The following is a 20,381-nucleotide window of genomic DNA, read 5'->3' as shown; positions in this document are numbered from 1 at the left end:
CGGCTCCAGTGTTCTCACTGGTGCGATGTTATACTGCCACTGTATGAAATAGTGCTTCGAATTAAGTTCTAAAATTATCATGGTCATCATGGCTAGAGATGAATCCTGTGATTACCTCAAAAATTTCTGATCTATTGCTGATTGAAACAGTCAGAATTAAAAGAGACTTATGAAAGTTACAATATAGAGAAAGTCTGCTACAGTGAAATAAACAAATAGGGACACGGGAATTATGGACAGAGGAAACTGGCTCTCCTCTAATGCTCACGGAAAATACAGTTTTCCCTTTCATAAATTACCTAGTGAAACATCCTGAAATACTTAGCAGAATCGCCACTTTCCCCGCTTGCAATAGACATAACCCAAGAATTTGCGTCAGCCGACTTCCCAGTGTGAAGCAAAGCCTCTTCTTCCTCCTACCAATGATTGAGTCATTCTTCAATTAGATAGATAGCAGTAGCTATTTAAACACTCCAGCAGGAGCTCACCAATTTTTACTTTATGCAGAAGTCCTTGACTGCTTCACTCTCTCATTCTTGGAGTGAATTTGGAAATAATTTTTGATGACCTTAAGAGTACGACTATGAAAGACCAACCCGACCAGAAGCCAAATGGAGAGAAAGCTAAAGGTACTAGGGGTGGGTGAACGTACATAGGGACAGAATTCCAGGATTAGCTCAACATGTAAAGGAACTGAATAGAGGATCAGACAGTTTATTTTTTTTATTTTTTTTTTAATTTATTTTTTTTTTCAACGTTTTATTTATTTTTGGGACAGAGAGAGACAGAGCATGAACGAGGGAGGGGCAGAGAGAGAGGGAGACACAGAATCGGAAACAGGCTCCAGGCTCTGAGCCATCAGCCCAGAGCCTGACGCGGGGCTCGAACTCACGGACCACGAGACCGTGACCTGGCTGAAGTCGGACGCTTAACCGACTGCGCCACCCAGGCGCCCCGAGGATCAGACAGTTTAAACACCAGAGTGTGGAAAAACAGTGTAGAATTAGTAACACTTGCTTAAAAGAAAGAAAAATTAGATGTGAATGAACTAACTTGCTTTGAATGATGATGTAGCAGATACTAATAATTTTTATGGAACATTTATCATAGGCTGTGTTCTCTGATATCCTCTCTACGTGCATTACTTCTCTGAATCTTTACATCTTGAAATTAGGACTATTATAATCCCCCCTTTTACAGAGGACTAATTGGGGATCAGGGGAATTAACAAAACCACTCATTTTCAGGCAGCTAGAATTGTATCACAACCTCCTCTTTATCAAGAATCCAATCCATCAGAAGGTTAGGGAGATGCTGAATTCACCCCGTGTATACAATGATACTTTTTATAATAAGTCTTCTTGAGGCATTGCAAAAACAGGATATCTTTTTATGAATTATCCAAAGCAGATGAAATGGTATTCAGTATAGTTGAGCGCAAATCACGTCTTATTGTGTACCACTGCCTTGAAAATTGTAATTTTTTGATATATACGGTAAGTTAAACTCCTTAAATGTAAATTAATTCATAATCCCAATTCCACAGACAGTCTGAGTAAATTGCCTTTTATCTTATACCCATTCCCAGAGAAAGGAATAAAATACAAATAGGGGAAGTTGTATTTGTACAATACAAGTGTTGTCAGGAATTTGGATAAAGACATTCCAGGTCATGTTCCCATAAACAAGATAGAAATTTCCCTCAACAGGGAAAATAAGTTTGAACATGGAATGATTGAACATTTGAGTTGCTGAACTTAACTTGGTATGAAAACAGTGCTGTCATTTACAGGTAAACCTACAAGTCAACAATAGTCATTTGTTCATTCATTCATTCATTCATTCACTCATTCTTCATGTAGTAAATAGGCCTGAATTTTATTACCATTATGAAGCTAAATCTTCATAATTTGATCAATCACCTACTACAAGGAATCCAATTGTTTTCTGATCAGAAAATCACTACAGGGAGCCGAGATTGGGTTAATGGTCTCTACCTACCCAGGAAATGGGACAAAGGGTGACCTGTAGAAAATGGGAGTATGTGCCTTCCCCACACAGGTGTGGATCCTGTGATTTCTTCTAAAAATTCAAGAGTTTCATCGCTCAAGAGTGGTAGACATATTTGGTCTTCTATAGTATAGAATGAATACGGACCAAAGGGAAATATTGGTTGAAAGATTTACACAGATATCTACCCCCAAGCTAGGATTAGGCAATTATTTGCAAGAGACACAACTATCTCCTACTTCTCTGCCAATTTGCCATATACACTCTAGGAGCTTAACAACTTTTTTTTTTTTAATTTTTTTTTTCAACGTTTATTTATTTTTGGGACAGAGAGAGACAGAGCATGAACGGGCGAGGGGCAGAGAGAGAGGGAGACACAGAATCGGAAACAGGCTCCAGGCTCTGAGCCATCAGCCCAGAGCCTGACGCGGGGCTCGAACTCACGGAACGCGAGATCGTGACCTGGCTGAAGTCGGACGCTTAACCGACTGCGCCACCAAGGCGCCCCTAGGAGCTTAACAACTTTTGAACCTGTTACAATTCTATTGTGTCTGTCCATCTCTAAAGTCTAACAGAAGTGCTTTTGACATAATGAGAACTCTGTGAATATATTCGACCATTGATTGATTTGGATCATTGCACATTCACACTGGAAATTTGTGATGCAGTGTTCTAAGCTGCATAGCGGCTAACAGATTAAAGGCCTATGTTTGGATCTTAACATCTGTGTGATCTTGCACAATTCACTGAAACTTTGGGTTTCCTTGTCTACATATAAAGGATAACATGACCAGTGCCTTATTTGTGTATTGTACAGGGTGAGAAGTCCAGATGCGTTATGTGAGATATTTTCCTGCTGAACCAAAATATCTGGGCTTTTTTTAGTGGTGGAACACGTAATTAGGCATTCATATACCTGGGAGCTGCATGATTTATTTTTATCTATAATAATGATGAACTTTCCTCTTGCAACTACAGGGCCACAGCTGGTGTGAGTATAGGACATGACATTAATATGAGTCAGAGTAGTATTGAAGTTTCATTCCTATTTTTGTTTGGTCAATAACCTCAGTTCCAAGATGTAATTTCAGTAGAATAAAAATTGAAAGCACAAAAACTATTCTTTGAGGCAATCTGTTGATTAACTGACTAAAGCTTATTTGCTTGGTATCTGACCTTCTTTTATGGTATGCTACTTATAAAACACACTGTATGTGAGGTGTGTGTGTGTGTGTGTGTGTGTGTGTGTGTGTGTGCGTGTACATGCGCACACACGATCTATACTAAAAATATAAAGTTGATCGAACAAAGTTGGACTGAGGGTTTCTTGGAAAGTCACTGTAGGGAGAATAGATGAGTATAAGCTTTAGAATCGGATACCTAACATCACATACCTGGTATTGAATCCTGGCTCTTAAACAGCGTCAAATGTGTGACCATGGGTAAATTACTTATATTATCTGTATTTTTCATCTATAAATATGGGTAATGAACTATTGGCAGAGCCCTTGGGAGGACTAGAGGTAAGGAGTGCAAAGTACCAGGTACAGACAGTTTCCAAAGAATTGCTTGACGTCTTGCTTACATCGTTTATGTCCTTCTGATTCAATCCTCTATCATTCTAGGTCTTTATTTTCTTTCTTCTCGGTGGTGGTGCCCTGCCGCTGTGCTTCTAGGGGTCCTTTGCTTGGGATTACTGGTGACTCTTATCATGCTGATAATGCAAGGTAAGTACTAGCACAGGGAAATGATGGAGGACAAAGTGAGAACTTGCAAATGTGGTTAATTCATTTGTTTCATAACAACTACAAACATCCTTGATTTGGATGCGATTTAGGCAACTGTTTTTAGAATGAGCTGGAAGATGAGTAAGTGTATTGTACTTATCCCTCAAGTTGACTGGGACATGGAATGAAGATTATGAATGGTGGGTTTTTGTTTTGTTTTGTTTTGTTTTTATAACTTCATGGGTAAAGTCTGTTTAAATCCTGGAATGATGAGAAAGAAAATAATTGGAAGCAATTAAGCCACGAGATCCCCTAAGATACCCAGTAGGAAAAGAAATGTCATACAGTTCACACTGAGTTTTAATAGAGGTGATTAAATACCAATTTAAAGTTAAGAATCAGAGGGGCATCTGGGTGGCTCAGTCAGTTACGCATCTGTCTCGTGATTTCGGCTCAGGTCATGATCTCATGATTGGTTTGTGAGTTTGAACTCTGCATCGGGCTTCGTGAGGATGGCACGGAGGCTGCTTGGGATTCATTCTCTCTCTCTCTCTCTCTCTCTCTCTCTCTCTCTCAAAAATAAATAAATAAAGTTAAAAAAATAAATTTAAGAATCAGAAACACCCTCTTAATAAATGAAACACTTAAATGTAATTCGAATTTATAATATGGCCATTCAGAAAAGAGGATGTTGACAGGAAAAGAAGTGATAAGAAGAATGAGAATGCCCAAGAAGGAATGAAAATGGTACAGATCACCCGCCTCATCTGCCTGTGTATTTAAGTTGTAGATCTGGGTTATTTCATCTATCTAGAATCTAGATGATTACAGCCTTTGAAGTGCTATTTGTCTCTCAGTTGGTTAAGATCACAAACTATTTCTTCGATCTGTTAACACTTAAGGCTTTCCCTAATGACTAGAAGAAGTGCCCTTGACTCAGTGGTGGTGACTGGATGAGTCTTCCTGTGAGAAGAATCACTTTACAACAGAGTCAGATCTGGCCTTCAAGCCAAGGGGTCTGTTTTGTACCGAGCCATCAAGCTTCCAGAACTGAGACATTTGACCCTTAATATTAGTTGCCTGTTAGATTTCACAAACTTTATGCTCTCCTCACCCTTCCTAAAATGTGCTGAAGAAAAGGCAAAAAAAAAAAAAAAATCCTAAGAAACAAAAAACGTTTGAAACTGTTCTGACATAGCAACTTAAAATCTTTGTCTCCAATAAAAGGGTGTCACAGTTTTTAAATAAAATTAGGAAGTTCAAAAGGGTAGTGAGTTAGCAGAAGAATAAAGAAACAAACAGTAGATCATTAATGACAATTGCTCATGATAATGAGTCTGGTTAGCATCTATTTCAGACTGTCTGTATTTTATTTATGTCACTGATATACCACTTATGATTGCTTTTAAACTTGTCTGTAACCATCAATAATAAGTAAAATCCTATTTTGTTTTGTTTGATCAAAAGTGCTCATGACAGTTCCTGATATTTAGACAAAATACTGCAGAAATACCCAATAACTTTTTAATCCATAATTTCTGAGTAAATTTGGGTCATTTTCCAGCAGTTTCTTTGCTGTCAAAATAGATTATTTGATTTGATTCTTTGGTTTCCTCAAAATCCAGTGGAGGGATTTTTACTGGGGATTGGTTAATGGAGTTCTTATTTCAGCTCTGATTTAGTATCACAGGTGTCTGGTCTCCTAAAGCAACATCAAGCAAACCTTACCCACCAGGAAATTATACTGGAGGGACAGATTTTAGCACAGCAGCAGGCAGAAAAAGCTTCCCAGGAGTCAGAAAAGGAACTCAAGGAGATGATAAAAAACCTTACCCAGAAGCTGGATGAAAAATCAAAGAAACAGATGGAACTTCATCACCAGAACCTGAATCTCCAAGAAGCTCTGAGGGAAGCAGCAAACTTTTCAGGTATGGAGGGTGGAGAGGGATCTCTTCTTTACTTAAAAAAAAAAAAAAAAAAAAAAAATTTAAGTATTTATTTTTGGGAAAGCGCAAGCAGGGGAGGGGCAGAGAGAGGGTTAGAGGATCTGAAGCCGACTCTGTGCTGACAGGCTGCAACAGTGAGCCCATTGTGGGGCTCCCGCTCAGGAACCCAGGAGATCATGACCTGAGCCCAAGTCAGGTGCTCAACCGATTGAGTCACCCAGGAGCCCCGAACTCTTCTCAATTTTTAAGATTCTAGTTTTGAGACTTTTCTGGAAGAATGCTCCCACCCCTACCCTTTGCCACAGATTCTTACTCCTTTCCATTCTAATGTATCTGAATCATTGATTTCTTTTCCTACGGGGTTTCCTTTGTCCCTGGGTAGCTCTACATTAACTTTATGCTATAACACTATTTCTTAAAATACGCTACATCTGTTTAAATTAAATCAGCGGAGGCAGGCTGACCTGAAGTGTTGGGTGGGTACTTTAGATAAAAAAAAAAAAAAAAAAAAAATACGAAGGGCCCAGAAAGCCAGTTTATCTAAGAAGATTGATTTAATCTCAGAATCTAGGAGGCAGGTAGAAACAGCATCTATAAGAAGGGGATGATGATGTGAATTCTGCTGTTATTACAGAGTTATCTGTGTCATTTAGTCTTTCTACAACACGCAATTAAATCAGGCATATGCTTTTCATCATAGGGAGATTTAAGGGACGTGAGACGGAGATCCTTTCAGAGATGCATTGCTTCCTTGAAGGTGTATGAAGGAGTGCCCTATTCTCAGCATTAGTAACTAACTACCACTAGTAAACAAAGATTTCTCCAGTATCTTGCTTGTACATGTCAGTGGATCTCAACGATGTAATTTATTTGAAAAAGGATTATGTGATAACAGTTCGCAAACACCCACAGATCGCTTTGTTTTAAGGATGAGAAAAATTGATAGCCAGATAAGTTAAATGATAATAATAACGATACATAGTTTTTATAAAGTTTTGAAGTTAATAAAGCCCTTCAATATTTAGAGGGTTATTTAACTTTCCAAAAGAAGAGAGATTTTTAGATAAATTGATCTTTAGCAAGTGTCAAACATGTCATTTCATCTTTTTATTTTTTTAAGTAATTTTTTTAAGTTTATTTTTATTTGAGAGAGAGCTAGAGAGCAAGCAGAGGAGGAACAGAGAGAGAGGGAGACAGAATCCCAAGCCCAATGCGGGGCTCGAACCCACAAACCGTGAGATCATGACCTGAGCTGAAGTCGAGTCAGACGTTTAACCAACTGAGCCACCCAGGCGCCCCTCAACTCTTTATTGAAGAGGGAGCTATCGAGGAAACGAAAGACTACATCATCTCTAATAAGGTGTAAGGAAGGAGACTAATACATCAAGGACAGGAATGTTTACATAAGCAGACATAGCCACATACTAACCAAATGATTTATTCCCCAGGTGGGGCTGTGAAACCATTTTTTTTAATCAGTTGTGTGAGATTAAATCTACATCACGACCATCCGGAACCATCTCCCAGAGATTCCAGGCATGGACAACCAATCAAAAATATAAGCAATGTGTTTTTCACTGGTAGATAGCCCAGGTAAAACATTCCATTCCTTGACCGCGTCAGATAAAGGCCAATTAGCAGATAAAGTACCGCTTTTCACCAAGCAGAAGATTCTCAAAAACATTAATAGTAAAATACCACATGCAAACAAACAACCAGCTTTCTCAAGTTTGAGACAAGTTTTGAGTACGAAATTAGCGGTGGCTGTCAACCTTTGGCGTGCAACATTGCCACTCCGGTAGCTCTTAAGAAATGGCCATGTCCACGTTTACCCCAAGATTCTGTATCAAAATGTCTCGAAGGGCACCAAGAAATATTTCTTCAATTGATTCAAAGTCAGGAGTTTGAGAGGTAGTGCCATGTAGCGATTCAACACGCGGTTCCTCGAGGGACCTGCCAAGGTTCCCATTCCCATACATTCCCATTTCCTCCGTGTGCCCAACAAAGAACAGGAATGAAACCTATTTGGCCGTGTTGTCATGAGGATGAAACGAGTTAACATGTGGAAAGAACTGCCAACATTTTGGGGCCCATAGTGATGTTGCCTTTGTTAAATAAAACAAAAAGCTTTTTTTTAATTGAACGAGGGGTGCTTGGCTGGCTCAGGTGGTGGAGTGTGTGACTCTTGACCTTGGAGTTGTGAGCTGAAGTCCCACCTTGGAGGTAGGATTTACTTTAAAAAAATTAAAAGAAATACAGGTGGTTCGAATGCCACATATGGCTATGTATTGAACAGCACGTGTCTAGAAACAGGAAGCTCAGTAATTTTTTTCACGTTTATTTATTTTGAGGGAGAGAACGTGCAGGCACGCCGTGTGCGAAGAGTTGGGGGAGGGGAAGAGAGAAAGGGAAAGAAAGAATCCCAAGCAGGCTCCATGCTGAACATGGAGGGGCTCAATCGCACAAAGGTGAGATCATGAGTGTGAGATCATGACCTAAGCCGAAATCAGTCGGACGCTTAACTGACTGATGCCACCCAGATGCCCCCAGTAAGCACAGTATTGAAGCCTAAATTCATTATTTGAAAAACCGAAGTTTTTAAATGCATAAGCATACTTTTTTTATATAAAGATTTTATTTCTAAATTATCTCTACGATCAGCGTGGGGTTCAAACCCACAACTCTGAGATCAGGAGTTAGCCTTCCACCGACTGAGCCAGCGAGGTGCCCCCGGTGTATCTTTTTATAGCAGAATTGCTATTATGTATCCATTCCCCAAAGTTTTACTTCCATTACTCCAAACAGAACTTTAAAAAAATAGATCAGAGGGGCGCCTGGGTGGCTCAGTCGGTTGGGCGACCGACTTCGGCTCAGGTCATGATCTCGTGGTCTGTGAGTTCGAGCCCCGCATCGGGCTCGGTGCTGACAGCTCAGAGCCTGGAGCCTGTTTCAGATTCTGTGTCTCCCTCTCTCTCTGACCCTCCCCTGTTCATGCTCTGTCTCTCTCTGTCTCAGAAATAAATAAACGTAAAAAAATAAAAATAAAAAAAAATAGATCAGATTCTCAAGTTACATGTCAGCTCAATTTTGCTTTTCAACAGCCTTGCTTTTAATTTAGTGTACTAAAATCAGAATACTTTAAGAGAAATAAAGACTGTGAGTCTCTTGAGGGATTTGCAGAGTCTGGGTATAATTCTAATTAAGAAGAGATGATAGGTGGTGTGCCTGGATGGCTCAGTTGGTTAAACATCGGACTCTTGATTTTGGCTCAGATCATGATCTCGTGGTTTGTGAGTTCGAGCCCTGTGTCAGGCTCTGTGCTGACAGTGCGAAACCTGCGTGAGATTCTCTCTCTCTGTCTCTCTCTGCCTCCCCTCTCCCTCTTTCTCTCAAAATAAATAAATAAACTTAAGAGAAGAGGAAGAAGAGGAGGAGGAAATGATATACATGTGACTGTCCTGAGGGAAGACTTGATTTAAGAATTGTAGACATATTTTTTACTCAGGCATCACTCACTGATTAGATATGCTATCTTCCTAGCTCCTTGTCCCCAAGACTGGCTCTGGCATGAAGCAAACTGTTACCTATACTCCTCTGGCCCATTTAATTGGGAAAAAAGCCAGAACCATTGCTTGTCTTTGGATGCCCACATGCTGAAAATTAACAGCACAGATGATCTGGTGAGTTTTTATGGTTGTATGTTGGGCTGGAGTATTGCCTTATGGGAAACAAACCTGGTTTACACCCTTGGGGGAAGAGCACTTGTTTGAGTATCAGAATACTTATTTTCTGGCCTCATCTGGCCACTAAGTACACACATGACCCGGGATAGAGAGGTTACATAGTATCTTCAGCTTTGTAAACATTCCTGTAAAACTACAGAAAGGATGTCAAAGATCTCTTTTGGTTCTGCAGTTCTGTGACTCTAATCTAAAACGACCACACTGACTTTATCATCAATTTCGATCACTATCACTCCCCACAGGAATTCATCCAGCGAGCAAGCGCCCATTCCAGTTTCCCGTTCTGGATAGGGTTGTCTCTGAGGAAGCCGAGCAGCTCATGGCTCTGGGAGGATGGCTCTCCTTTGATGCCCCACTTGTAAGTATCCTGTTCTTTGCTGACCCTGTGAGTGAAGCGGCTTCCACATTCCATACACTGTCTTCTTCTTGCCAGGGAGAAGCTGGGGGAATTTCTGAACCCCTCCTTCCCCACCTCTGTCAGACAGAGACTTGCCCATTTAATCATTCCGACCTTCTCTTGAGTTTTCCTTCCCGCATTTACTACTGATTGGAAGCTTTAAGGCAAGGTTAGGGGCACCTGGGTGGCTGAGCTGGTTACGCATCCAACTCTTGATCTCAGTTCAGGTGGTGAGTTCAAGCCCCGCATTGGGTTCCGTGCTGATAGTGTAAAGCCTGTTTGGCGTTTTCTCTCTCTCTCTCTCTCTCTCTCCCCATTCCCCGCTCATGCTCGCTCTCACTCTCTTTCAAAATAAATTAAAACCAACCAAACAAACAAACAAGGTTAAATTTCTGACCACAAGGTGGCAGTAAATCTACTTTTTTTGTTCTTTCTTCCCCATCTGCAGGTTTCGATTCCAGGGATCTCTTTCCCAGAGGTATCCTTCAGGCACTTGTGCCTATATACAAAGGGGAGCTGTTTTTGCTGACAACTGCATTTTAACTGCATTTACTATATGTCAGAAGAAGGCGAATCTAGTGAGAGCACGGTGAATTTGAAGGCTCTGGAAGCAAAGGAAAAGACTTTTCTTCTGGAATTGAAGCTGTACTTTATCATTTAGGTGCAAAACGAGAGAGCCCTGCGAACTGCCTGTTATTAGCTGACTGCAGAATTCCTTAGCAGAGACTAGGTCTGCAGATGCCTGGCTGGAGATATCCAAAATGTTGATTCTATGTCTCTTTCTCTCGTTTTTCGCCTGGTTTCCCCAATCCCCCTGCCAGCCTTCAAACCTTCTCCCCTTTTTATGTTTTAAAGTTTTACTCCTCTTCAAGTCTTGGCAGCCCTCTGTACTCAGTCCTCTACCTCAGTGCCATCTGCCCCCTCACCCTCCTAAACCGCATAGAAAATGGAAAATGGAGAACTTGACCCCCCTGCAAGCAGAAGGCGAAAAAGGGGAAATCTGCATGGGAACAGAGCTGGTGAAGAAACAGAAAAGAGGAAAAGCCCATAATGGAATCAAGGAACTTGAGTTCTTGACCTTAAAAGCTGCCACTTGTTCGTCTTTTAAGTTGCAATCTGTCTCCACACTCCACCACTTACACACGTGCACACCCAAAACACACACACACACACCCAACACACACACACACACACACACACACACCCAGAACATCACATTTTGGTGTGATTGAGATGTTCCGGGAGGTAATTATAAATAGAATCATCTTTTCAGTGACCCAAATACAATTCCTTATTGGTCTCTGAATCTGTTCTGACTTCTTCATCCTTTCTCTATCAAAGGACAGCTCAATATAGCTTTACTCCTTCAGGAGAGTATTTGTTAGAATCATGGTGCCGGGGGCAAAAATAGTTTTTGTGTTTTTTTTTTCTCCCTAAAGTACACACCATTTATAGATGACCTCTTCTCAACTCTGTTATGCTGTGCTAATGTGGAAACATACCGGGCCAACCAGTGAAGACACTCGGTTAAGGAGCAAACTGAGCCAGCCGTGGAAACATTGCTGAACAGAAACAGACGGAATTTGAAGTATTCCTTCTATTTTCAGTGTTTCTAGTCCCCGGCTACCTCCCCTCCCAGGTTTTCCTACTTTAAAGGAAGCCTTTCCATTTCATTGCACATAATGTAGCACCAACTGTATCCAAAAAAGAAAAGCTGGACCATTCCTAGGAAGACAGATATTCATCTGCCTTGTTGTTTGCATCAATTTTTCCCCCTTTTAAAATATTCAATGTGATTCCCTTGTATGAGTATACCCCAATTTGTGGATAAATTACCTGTTGATGATCTTTTGAGTTGTTTTCGGTATTTGTCTATCACAAAATAAGGTGCTATAAACATTTGTGTACCAGCCTTTGTATGCACATAGCATTTCTCTTCTCGTGAGTAAATGCGTAGGAGTTTAATGTCAGAACCATTCAGTAGGTGTATGTTCAGCTAGCTGAGAAATTGCGAAACGTTTCGCCCCAAACTGGTACCATTTGGTATTCCCACCAGCAGTGTATGAATGTTCCGATTCCACTTCATCCTTGCTGATGCTTGGTATGGTCAGTCTTGTCACTTTACCCATTCTGATAGGCGCATGGTGGTATATTACTCTGGTTTAATTTGCATTTCCTAAATGAAAAATAATCTTGAGATCTTTTTATTTACTTATTGTGCTTATTTACTCTCTACATATTTTCTTTGATAAAGCGCTGTACCGATCTTCTGAGAAGTTTTGAGTTCTTTGTTTTTATACTGTTACATTTCGAGAGCCCTTTGTACATGCTGGGTAAAAGTCCTTTATCAGATGTCGTTTTGGTGATTTTTTTTTTCAGTTTATGACTTCTCAGTCTCTGGAAAAGCAGAAAATTTTAATTTTTGATGAAGTCCATTTTCACGTTTCTACTGCTGTCTCTAAGAACTTGTTGCCAAACTCAAGGTCACAAAACTTTCTGCTGTTTTCTTCTAGACATTTTATAGTTTCAGGCTTTACACAGAAACCTGTAATGTATTTTGAGTTAATTTGTGAACCAGGTATTAAAGCACTTTCTCTTTCTGCCTTATTTTTCTTTTTTCATAAGTATGTTCGCTTGTCTTAGCGACATTCGTTGAAAAGACTGTTCTTTTTTCACTACATTGCCTTTGCACTTTTGTCCACAGTTACCCATATGTGCATGGGTCTATTTCTGGCTCTCTGTTATGTTCCCTTGGTCTGCTTATATATTTTTACAACACCACCATGAATATTGCAGTTTCTTGAAATCTTGTAGTGGTTGTTCAATGTCGTTCTTTTCCAACGTTGTTTTGGCTAATCTATGCCTTTGTATTTTCATGTTAACTTTTGAATTGGCTTGTCAATTTCTAAAAAACCAAGCAAACCCTATTGAAAGTTTGAATGTGATTGCATTGAATCTATTAGCTACATTTAGGGGCAATTGAAATTTTAAAAATACTTATGTGTTTGAATCATAAACAAGGCATATCTCTCCATTTCTGTATGTGTTCCTTAATTTCTCTAAGCAATGTTTTGTAACTTTCTCTGTATAGATGTCCCACATATTTTCTTAGACTGTCATCATATATTTCATATTTTTGATGCTACTAGAAATGGTATTGGTGTCATTTGTAATTTTAATTTCCAAATGTCTTTTGCTAGTATATAGAATTATAATAAACTTTTTTATATTAACCTTATATCCTGACCTGAAACATTTATTTTTTCTAGTAGTTTTGTTTGTGGATTCCATCGGAGTTTCACATAGATAATCATGTCGTCTGCAAATGAAAACACTTTTATTTCTACCTTTCTAGATGGTCTTTATTTCTTTCCCTTGCTAGATTTCGTAGACTAGGCCTCTAGTACAGCACTGAATGAAAGTGGTGAGAATGAGCGTCCTTATTTTGTTCCTGATTTGGAAGAAATCGTACAGTGTTAGTACCATTACGTATGGTGTTAACTGTATATTTTGCACAGATGTTCTTTATTCGTTTGAACACGTTCCCTTTTATTTATTTATTTATTTTTTTACCTTTATTTATTTTTGATAGAGGGAGACAGAGCACAAGTGGGGGAGGGGCAGAGAGAGAAGGAGACACAGCATCCGGAGCAGGCTCCAGGCTCCCAGAGGTCAGCACAGAGCCCGACGCGGGGCTCGAACTGGTCTCTTTTTATTTGTAGAATGCTGAGAGATTTTATCAGGAATGGGTATTGATTCACCTACATCTACTTTCTCTACATCTATAAAGATGATCGTATATTTCAATTTTTTTTTCTTTTTAGTTTTTTAATATGATGACTTACATTGAATAGGAATAAAAGGTTAAACCAACCTTGGTTTGTTGGGATTTATTATCATTTTAATACGTGGCAGATTAATCCTGCTAAAATTTGGCTTAGGAATTTTGCAACTATGTGTATGAAAGATATTGTTATGTAATTTGCTTTTTGTGTAAAGGCTTTGTCTGGTTTAGTTTCGGAGAATTCCTCCCCTGTGTTAATTTTCTGGAAGGTTTTGTGTGGAATTGGTACTATTTGTTCATTACGTGTTTGGTACAGTTTATCATCACTGAGGTCATCTGGGCATGGGTTTTCTTTTTTTTTTTTTTTTATAGTTTTTTAACTATAGATTCAGTTTCTTTAATGGATGTAATGCCATCCAAATGATTCTTTCTTGCAGGTGGTTTGTTGGTTAGTGTCTTTCAAGGAATTTGTCCATTGTATCTAAATGTTTAATTTTTTGGTCTAACATTTTTCTTTATATTTTCTTCTTTTCATTTTATTTTATTTTTTAATGTTTATTTACTCTGAGAGAGGGAGAGAGCCCGCGCACATGTGTGCCCAAGTGGGAAGGGGCAGAAAGAGAGGGGGGAAAGAGAGACTCTCAAGCAGGCTTTGTGTTGTCAGCACGAGTCCGATAGGGGCTTGATCTCACGAACTGTGAGGTCATGACCTGAGCCGAAATAAAGAGTCAAGAATCGGATGCTTAACCAACTGAGCCACCCACGCTATCCTTTTTTAATATCTCTAGAATGCATATTAATGCAATCTCATTCCTGAAATTCTTAATTTTTTGTCCATTTTTTAGAATAAGTTTGGTTTAGAAGAAAAAGTTCATTTTTCTTCTTGTTGAAAATATGTTTTTTTCATTGAATTTGGTTGTTTTTTTTTTTAAAGTCTATTACTTTTTTGTTTTATATTTTATTAACTTCTACTTCAACTGATTTTTTTTCCTTTCTTGTGCTTAATTACATTTTCAATTTGTCCTTCTTTTTCTAGTTGAAGATGAAATCTCACTTCATCGATTTCGGATCTTTTTTTCTTTTTAAATATAGGCGTGTCGTGCTACGCATTTCCCCTTAAGCACTGCTCTATTGGTATGCAACAAATTCTGATCCCCCCCCCCCACCATTCTCTCAATTCAAAAGGAAATTGCTTCCTAATTTCCCTTTAATTTCTGTTGTCTGGTACCGTTCTTGGGAGCCTCCTGGATGAAATCTGAAGTTGCCCCCACACCCGTCAGAGGGCAAGGGGAGACCAAAGAAAGAGGCAGGCCATTCTAGGTCAATAGGTGGCAGGTTCGATAAGCAAAGGAAACTTACATACAACCCTTGTCTCGGGTGGCAGCAAGACTGGTTAATTTCCCACCCACCCTCCCAATGTTAAAGATTTATGCAGGGGACTTAACTAGGCTCAACCATGTACGTAGTGTAGGTGTTTTCATCACCACATCACTATCTCAAGGCTATGTCCTTGGAGCAGCTCTTGGGAGCAGGAAAGCCAAGCAGAACCCACATTTGAAGGACTGGGGAAGGAATGAGGAAACTCTGATTGCCAATCCAGCTCGCGGGGCTAATTGTAGGTCGTGTCTTTTTGATGACCTTCCCCAAAACTCCACCCTTCATGACTGGCTCTTACAATCTCATGTGCCCCCCTCTTCCACAATGTGCCCTGAGCAGTCAACAAAGAGTTTCACCAGTATGGAGGCAGCTCCTTTGGTGGCCAGCTGGCTACATTGGAGGCAGATGCTATAGCAATAATCCAGGTACACGCAAGAGAAAACATAGATTAAGACAATGATTCCAGGGTGCTTGGGTGGCTCAGTCAGTTAGGCACCCGATTTTTGATTTCAGCTCAGGTCATGATCCCATGGTTTGTGAGAACGAACCCCTCTTCAGGGTCTGCATCAACAGCGTGGAACCTGCTTGGGATTCTCTCTTTCCCTCTCTTCCCCTGCCCCACTCACGCTCGCTCTCTATCTCAAAATAAATAAAAACATTTAAAAAATCTTAAAAACAAAACAATGCTTTCAAGAATCAGTGACACATTTTTCTACCAAGAGACTCATGATCCAAACCATTGATTTATTAAGTCCCCTGAGCTGGGGGGAGAGATCACTCAGGTTATTTACTTGTGTTGTTTTGTGACTTAATAAAGATGATACATTAGCAGATTTATTAGGTATGGACACATAGCATTCTGTTTGGATAATGGCGTAGGTGCCTCCGTGAGAGGCAGTAATAATGTCTAAGGCCATTCTATTTTGGAAGATAGCTCTTCTCATTAGAGTCTTGTTGGGTGAGTTTAGCAAGGGCTTCTATATGTGCTATAACATCCTCTAAAACAATGCGGGAACAAAGACAGCAGCCAAATGTTGAACCAATGGAAAACAGAATGTGCCCACCTGGCCTTGAGGAGAGGGAGGTTGGTGGTTTTAGGAACTTGACCTGGTTGTGCATATCATGTATGTTCACTGGGGAAGGCAGTGCTCTCAGACCTGAGGAGAAGGACTGGGGACAGGACCCACATCTTCTCTCTTCCGATGGTGCACATTCCATTCCGTGTATAGTGCATTTCAACAGGTCCATCTTGCAGCAAGACAACAGAATTTCAGTGGAGATTGAATAGTTTCCCCTCACCCAGATGGTGCAAACTAACCCACCCATCTTGGGGGAATGTCCCATTGCAAATTCCAGTAGATCATTTTTTTTTTCCCCAGTAACGATCAGGAGCTTTGTGCTCTCAACAGCATGGAACATTGATCCTGAGTGACAGTCAGGTCACGGCTGCTTCCCAAGACCTCCAGCAGGGAGGATTTGTGCCTCAGCAGGGGTCCTCAGTCTGGCATGTGAGCAACGGGCCCTTGAGGTTGATCATTCAAATGTATCAAAGCCTGGGATAGTACTTTAGTTGATCCAGTCAAGATGGTTTTACCTCTTAATAATTTAATTTGCTGCTTATCCGTTTATAGAGGCGATGGGACACCCAATGTCAGTTCTTTTGCCCAGTCTTATACATCATGACCTTTGACTTGTGACCCCTCACCACTGTCTATGGTACTCAGCTTCTCTCAAACCTTAATGGTGGCAGCCTGGTTTGCACAGTGACACGGGAAAGTTTGGGTTAGGTCAGACGCAGGGTCCACACAAACCATGGCATATTTAGAACCCTCACTCAGAGAAAAAGGGCCAATATAATCAATTTGCCAATCCATTACTGGCTGGGAACTTCAGTGGATGGTCCCAGATTCTTTTGGCAGTTGTCTTGGACATTGCTTAGAACACACAGGACATACTATTACCGCATTTAACCAAGTCACTGTACTTCAAGGGCAGTCCAGCGTCCTTGGCGATATGCTATCCCCCCAGGCACTATGGTGGTCCCTGTTTCTACGCACCCAATCAGCTGTCATCTATTGAAAGGTCAGTAGATAGGGCTTGTAACTAGGCTGGAGCTTCACTTTCTGACTGCCAGGGAGGGTTAGGCATTACGAGCTGGGACGTAGGAGACAGTGTGTAGAAGGCAACGAGGACTGCTTCAGGCTCTTGCAGAAGGACCCAGATGTCTATCTGCATATCCTCTCCTTGCAAGGGCTTATTTATGGCCAGAGCCCCTTGGCTTCCCGTTGTCCGAGCCATAGGGTTAATCCCTCTAGAACAGCCCAACTGTCAGAGCAAAAGGTTAATACCCAGGACTCATGAGTGATCACTAAGACAGACTGCTTTGAACTTAGCCCACTGGCTGCTATACTGGCTGCTGTGTGAGAGGCTCCACTTGGAGGAACACTGTGTACCCCGCCAGGAGCTGTTGCTCTATGGGAGTATATTGGGGTTCTACCCCCTTCCAGAGCTGGGACCAAGATCCTAGGGGCCTCTTCCCTTCTGTCTTGTCTCTTCCACAGTGCTCAACCCGTCCCTTCCGGAGTCACGCACACATGAAACTCGAATGGTAGCCCTGCTTGAGAGCTGCCCAAAGCTTTCGTTTGTTCAACTAGAACTTCTGCCTTTCATGCTGCTCTGATCCCCAGTCCCATACACACTCTTTCTGTACCAGGCAGTATAAGGAATGGTGGCACGGTGTCAGGTGGAGAACAAAAGTCCCCCAGAATCCCTTTAGTCGATCCAGTCAAGATGGGATTCTCTCTTTCTCTCTCTTCCCCTTAGGGTACAAGGCTTGTACCCTAAAAAGCACAGCTTTTGGGATAACATGGGTTTCACCCAACCAGGCAACACCCAAAACCTTACAGTAGGGCCTAGGCCTTGGATTTTCTGTAGATCCATTACCCATCTTCTTCTCCATTACAGATGTTCCAGCAAAGCCAGCAGGGCGCCCTGGGGCAGAGACAAGTCTCCCCACGTTAACATTGCATCATCCACGTAATGGGCCCGTTATACTGATGTGGGGAAGGAGAACAGGGACAGGTCGCAGCTACCATCCCATGACATATGGTGGGACTATGTCGGTAACCTTGGGGAAGTACTTGAAAAGGTCATCACTGTCCCTCTTACACGTAGGCAAATTTACCTTAGTTATCAGATACCTGTGCTCATCAAAGACTTTTCCGTAAATCTCCTTGAAGATAAAGCACTTTTAAGGGATTTTTTTTTTTTTTTGGCCAAAGCATCAGAGTAAAACAATAAGCAATAACTAATAACTATCTGCAAATGACAAAAGACTTAAAAATGGCCTTGGCTCAAGATTTGATGGGAGTATATCATAGTGAAATTGACAAGGCAATTTGGTTATTTCTATGACATACATTTTACAATTGTGATTGGTAACATTATGCCCGGGCATTATCAGATATTAGGAATGTTATGTAAACATATCCTAAAGAAAGTTTAGCATCACTTCTTATTTGACGATGTTTCTCATGAAATTTAACATAGACAAAAAGTCATACAGTTGTAAAAAAAAAACAAACAAAAAAAAAAAACTTGTCTCTTTTAATAGAGAAGACTCAGTTTCTTAAGTAATAAAAAACCTAGTAAAGACAAGACGCAGAATCTTTATTTCCTAGGCAAATTACAATAAACATAAAGGAAAACCTTTGTTTACAATTTATTATTAAGATCAAGCTAATAATCTAAGGAAACTTTGTCCTCATAATGGAGAGAAAACTAAATTTTCATTTTATTATAGTGTACTTTTGATATCAAAACTCTCCTTTAAAAAAAAAAAAACCCTCACATAAATCCTTTCCAATCTTAGCTTGACTATAAGTAAAATTCTTTTCTCAACATTCCTCTTCCACAAACCTTTGGAACTTTCTATAACCATTCAGGTTTCATTCCAAAACTCCAGCCGTGAATTGGGTACCCACTGCCATGGCTAAAGTTTTCACTGATACTTGGGATCTTTTGGAGACCGTAGACTAGATCTGGGGCAAGGTCATGTCTACAGCACAGTGTATTATTTTCTAAATTTTTTAATTTTTTAAATTAATTACTTAATTTATTAATTTATTTAATGTTTATTTCTTTTTTGAGAGAGAGACAAGGTGTGAGCAGGGGACGGGCACAGAGAGAGAGACGCAGAATCAGAAGCAGGCTTCAGGCTCTGAGCCATCAGGTCAGAATCCAACGGGTGGGCTTGAATTCACAGACTGTGAGATCATGACCTGAGCCGAAGATAGACGCTTAACCGACTGAGCCACTCAGGCGCCCCATTGTGTATTTTTTTTTTAAGTTTATTTATTTATTTTGAGAGAGACAGAGACAGAGAGAGCGCGTGCAAGTTGGGGAGGGGCAGAGAGAGAGAGAGAGGGAGAGAGAGAATCCCAAGCAGGCTGCATGGGCCTGACGCCTATGAGGGACTCCTTCTCAGGACCATGAGATCATGACCTGAGCCGAAATCAAGAGTCAGAGGCTTAAAGGACTGAGCCACCAAGGTGCCCTCCAGGGATTCCACCTCTCAATCAGGCATTGCCACAAATGCCCGGATCTTCATCAGTGGCAGCTTGCACCCTCCTAGCTTTGCACCCAGCACCCTAGGGTCTCCAACGGACTACCCTGCTCTCCCGCCCTGTCTGCCAGCCTTGAAACTAGCAGACTGGTGGACACCCCCACATCCCTCTCTAACCTCAGCTCTATCACCTTCTAAGCCGAGCTTCGGCCTCTGGTTGGGCCTGGGGGCCAGTGAGTTGCCCACAGTAGAGGCCAGCCCACCGCGGCAACGACGTGCTTCCCTCCTCCCTCACAGTGTGCCCTGTGCGGCTTCACCAAGTGCATTATAGCAACCTGTGTTTTGGGGGTGTCCCTGGAGTCACGCGGTGGTCCACAAGCATCTAACACGTGGGCCACTCCTCCCCACAGAGAGGTTAATAACCAACTCAGGATTTCCCTCAAGGATCCGCTTTTCCTAACTTAAGAGGCTTGTGTGGACCGCCCCTCCCCACATAGAAGTCAATGGCCAAGGTGGGATTTCTCCTGAGGATCCCTCTTTCCCATGGCTAGTTTCTTCAGTCTCTTGGCTGGCTTGCCAGATGTTGGTTCACAAACCTCCTGGCAGTTTCCTGGGTGTAACCAGCCCCATACTCACAGGGGAGGGCAGAGATGGATGAAGGAAAGAGGCAGGCCTTTCCAGATCGGTAGGTGGCAGGTTTAAGAAGCAAAGGGAACTTAGATGTGAAATGTGACTTGGGTGGCCCAAAGACAGTGAATTCCCACACCCACCTATTTTGAAATGTACGTAGACGCCTTCACCGGGTTCAGTCACCTACGCTATGCAGGTGTTCT

The 20,381-nt window shown here is 41.2% G+C and overlaps 1 protein-coding gene across 1 annotated transcript; it reads left to right on the top strand.

Moving 5' to 3' along the window:
• The first annotated feature begins 461 nt into the window (after positions 1 to 461).
• OLR1 (oxidized low density lipoprotein receptor 1) lies at positions 462 to 13,061 on the top strand. The gene is made up of 6 exons (XM_047066484.1): positions 462 to 629; positions 3,636 to 3,737; positions 5,420 to 5,665; positions 9,224 to 9,363; positions 9,669 to 9,784; positions 10,272 to 13,061. The coding sequence occupies exons 1-6, from the start codon at positions 584 to 586 to the stop codon at positions 10,414 to 10,416; spliced, it is 795 nt and encodes a 264-aa protein (XP_046922440.1). The 5' UTR covers positions 462 to 583; the 3' UTR covers positions 10,417 to 13,061.
• The last annotated feature ends 7,320 nt before the right edge of the window (positions 13,062 to 20,381 follow it).

This window comes from Lynx rufus, unplaced genomic scaffold (assembly GCF_022079265.1).
Source record: "Lynx rufus isolate CCGP_SWC_20201006 ecotype Redwood Valley unplaced genomic scaffold, mLynRuf1.p SCAF_7, whole genome shotgun sequence".
NCBI classification, from domain to species: Eukaryota; Metazoa; Chordata; class Mammalia; order Carnivora; family Felidae; genus Lynx; species Lynx rufus.
This window is presented reverse-complemented; position numbering and strand designations above follow the sequence as displayed.

Excerpts from the sequence above, each read along its gene's own strand:
- OLR1 (XM_047066484.1), top strand. The coding sequence starts at position 584 with ATGAAAGACCAACCCGACCAGAAGCCAAATGGAGAGAAAGCTAAAG. Across the intron at positions 5,666-9,223 it reads GGAAGCAGCAAACTTTTCAG|CTCCTTGTCCCCAAGACTGG; the intron begins GTATGGAGGGTG and ends CTATCTTCCTAG. Across the intron at positions 9,785-10,271 it reads TCTCCTTTGATGCCCCACTT|GTTTCGATTCCAGGGATCTC; the intron begins GTAAGTATCCTG and ends CCCCATCTGCAG.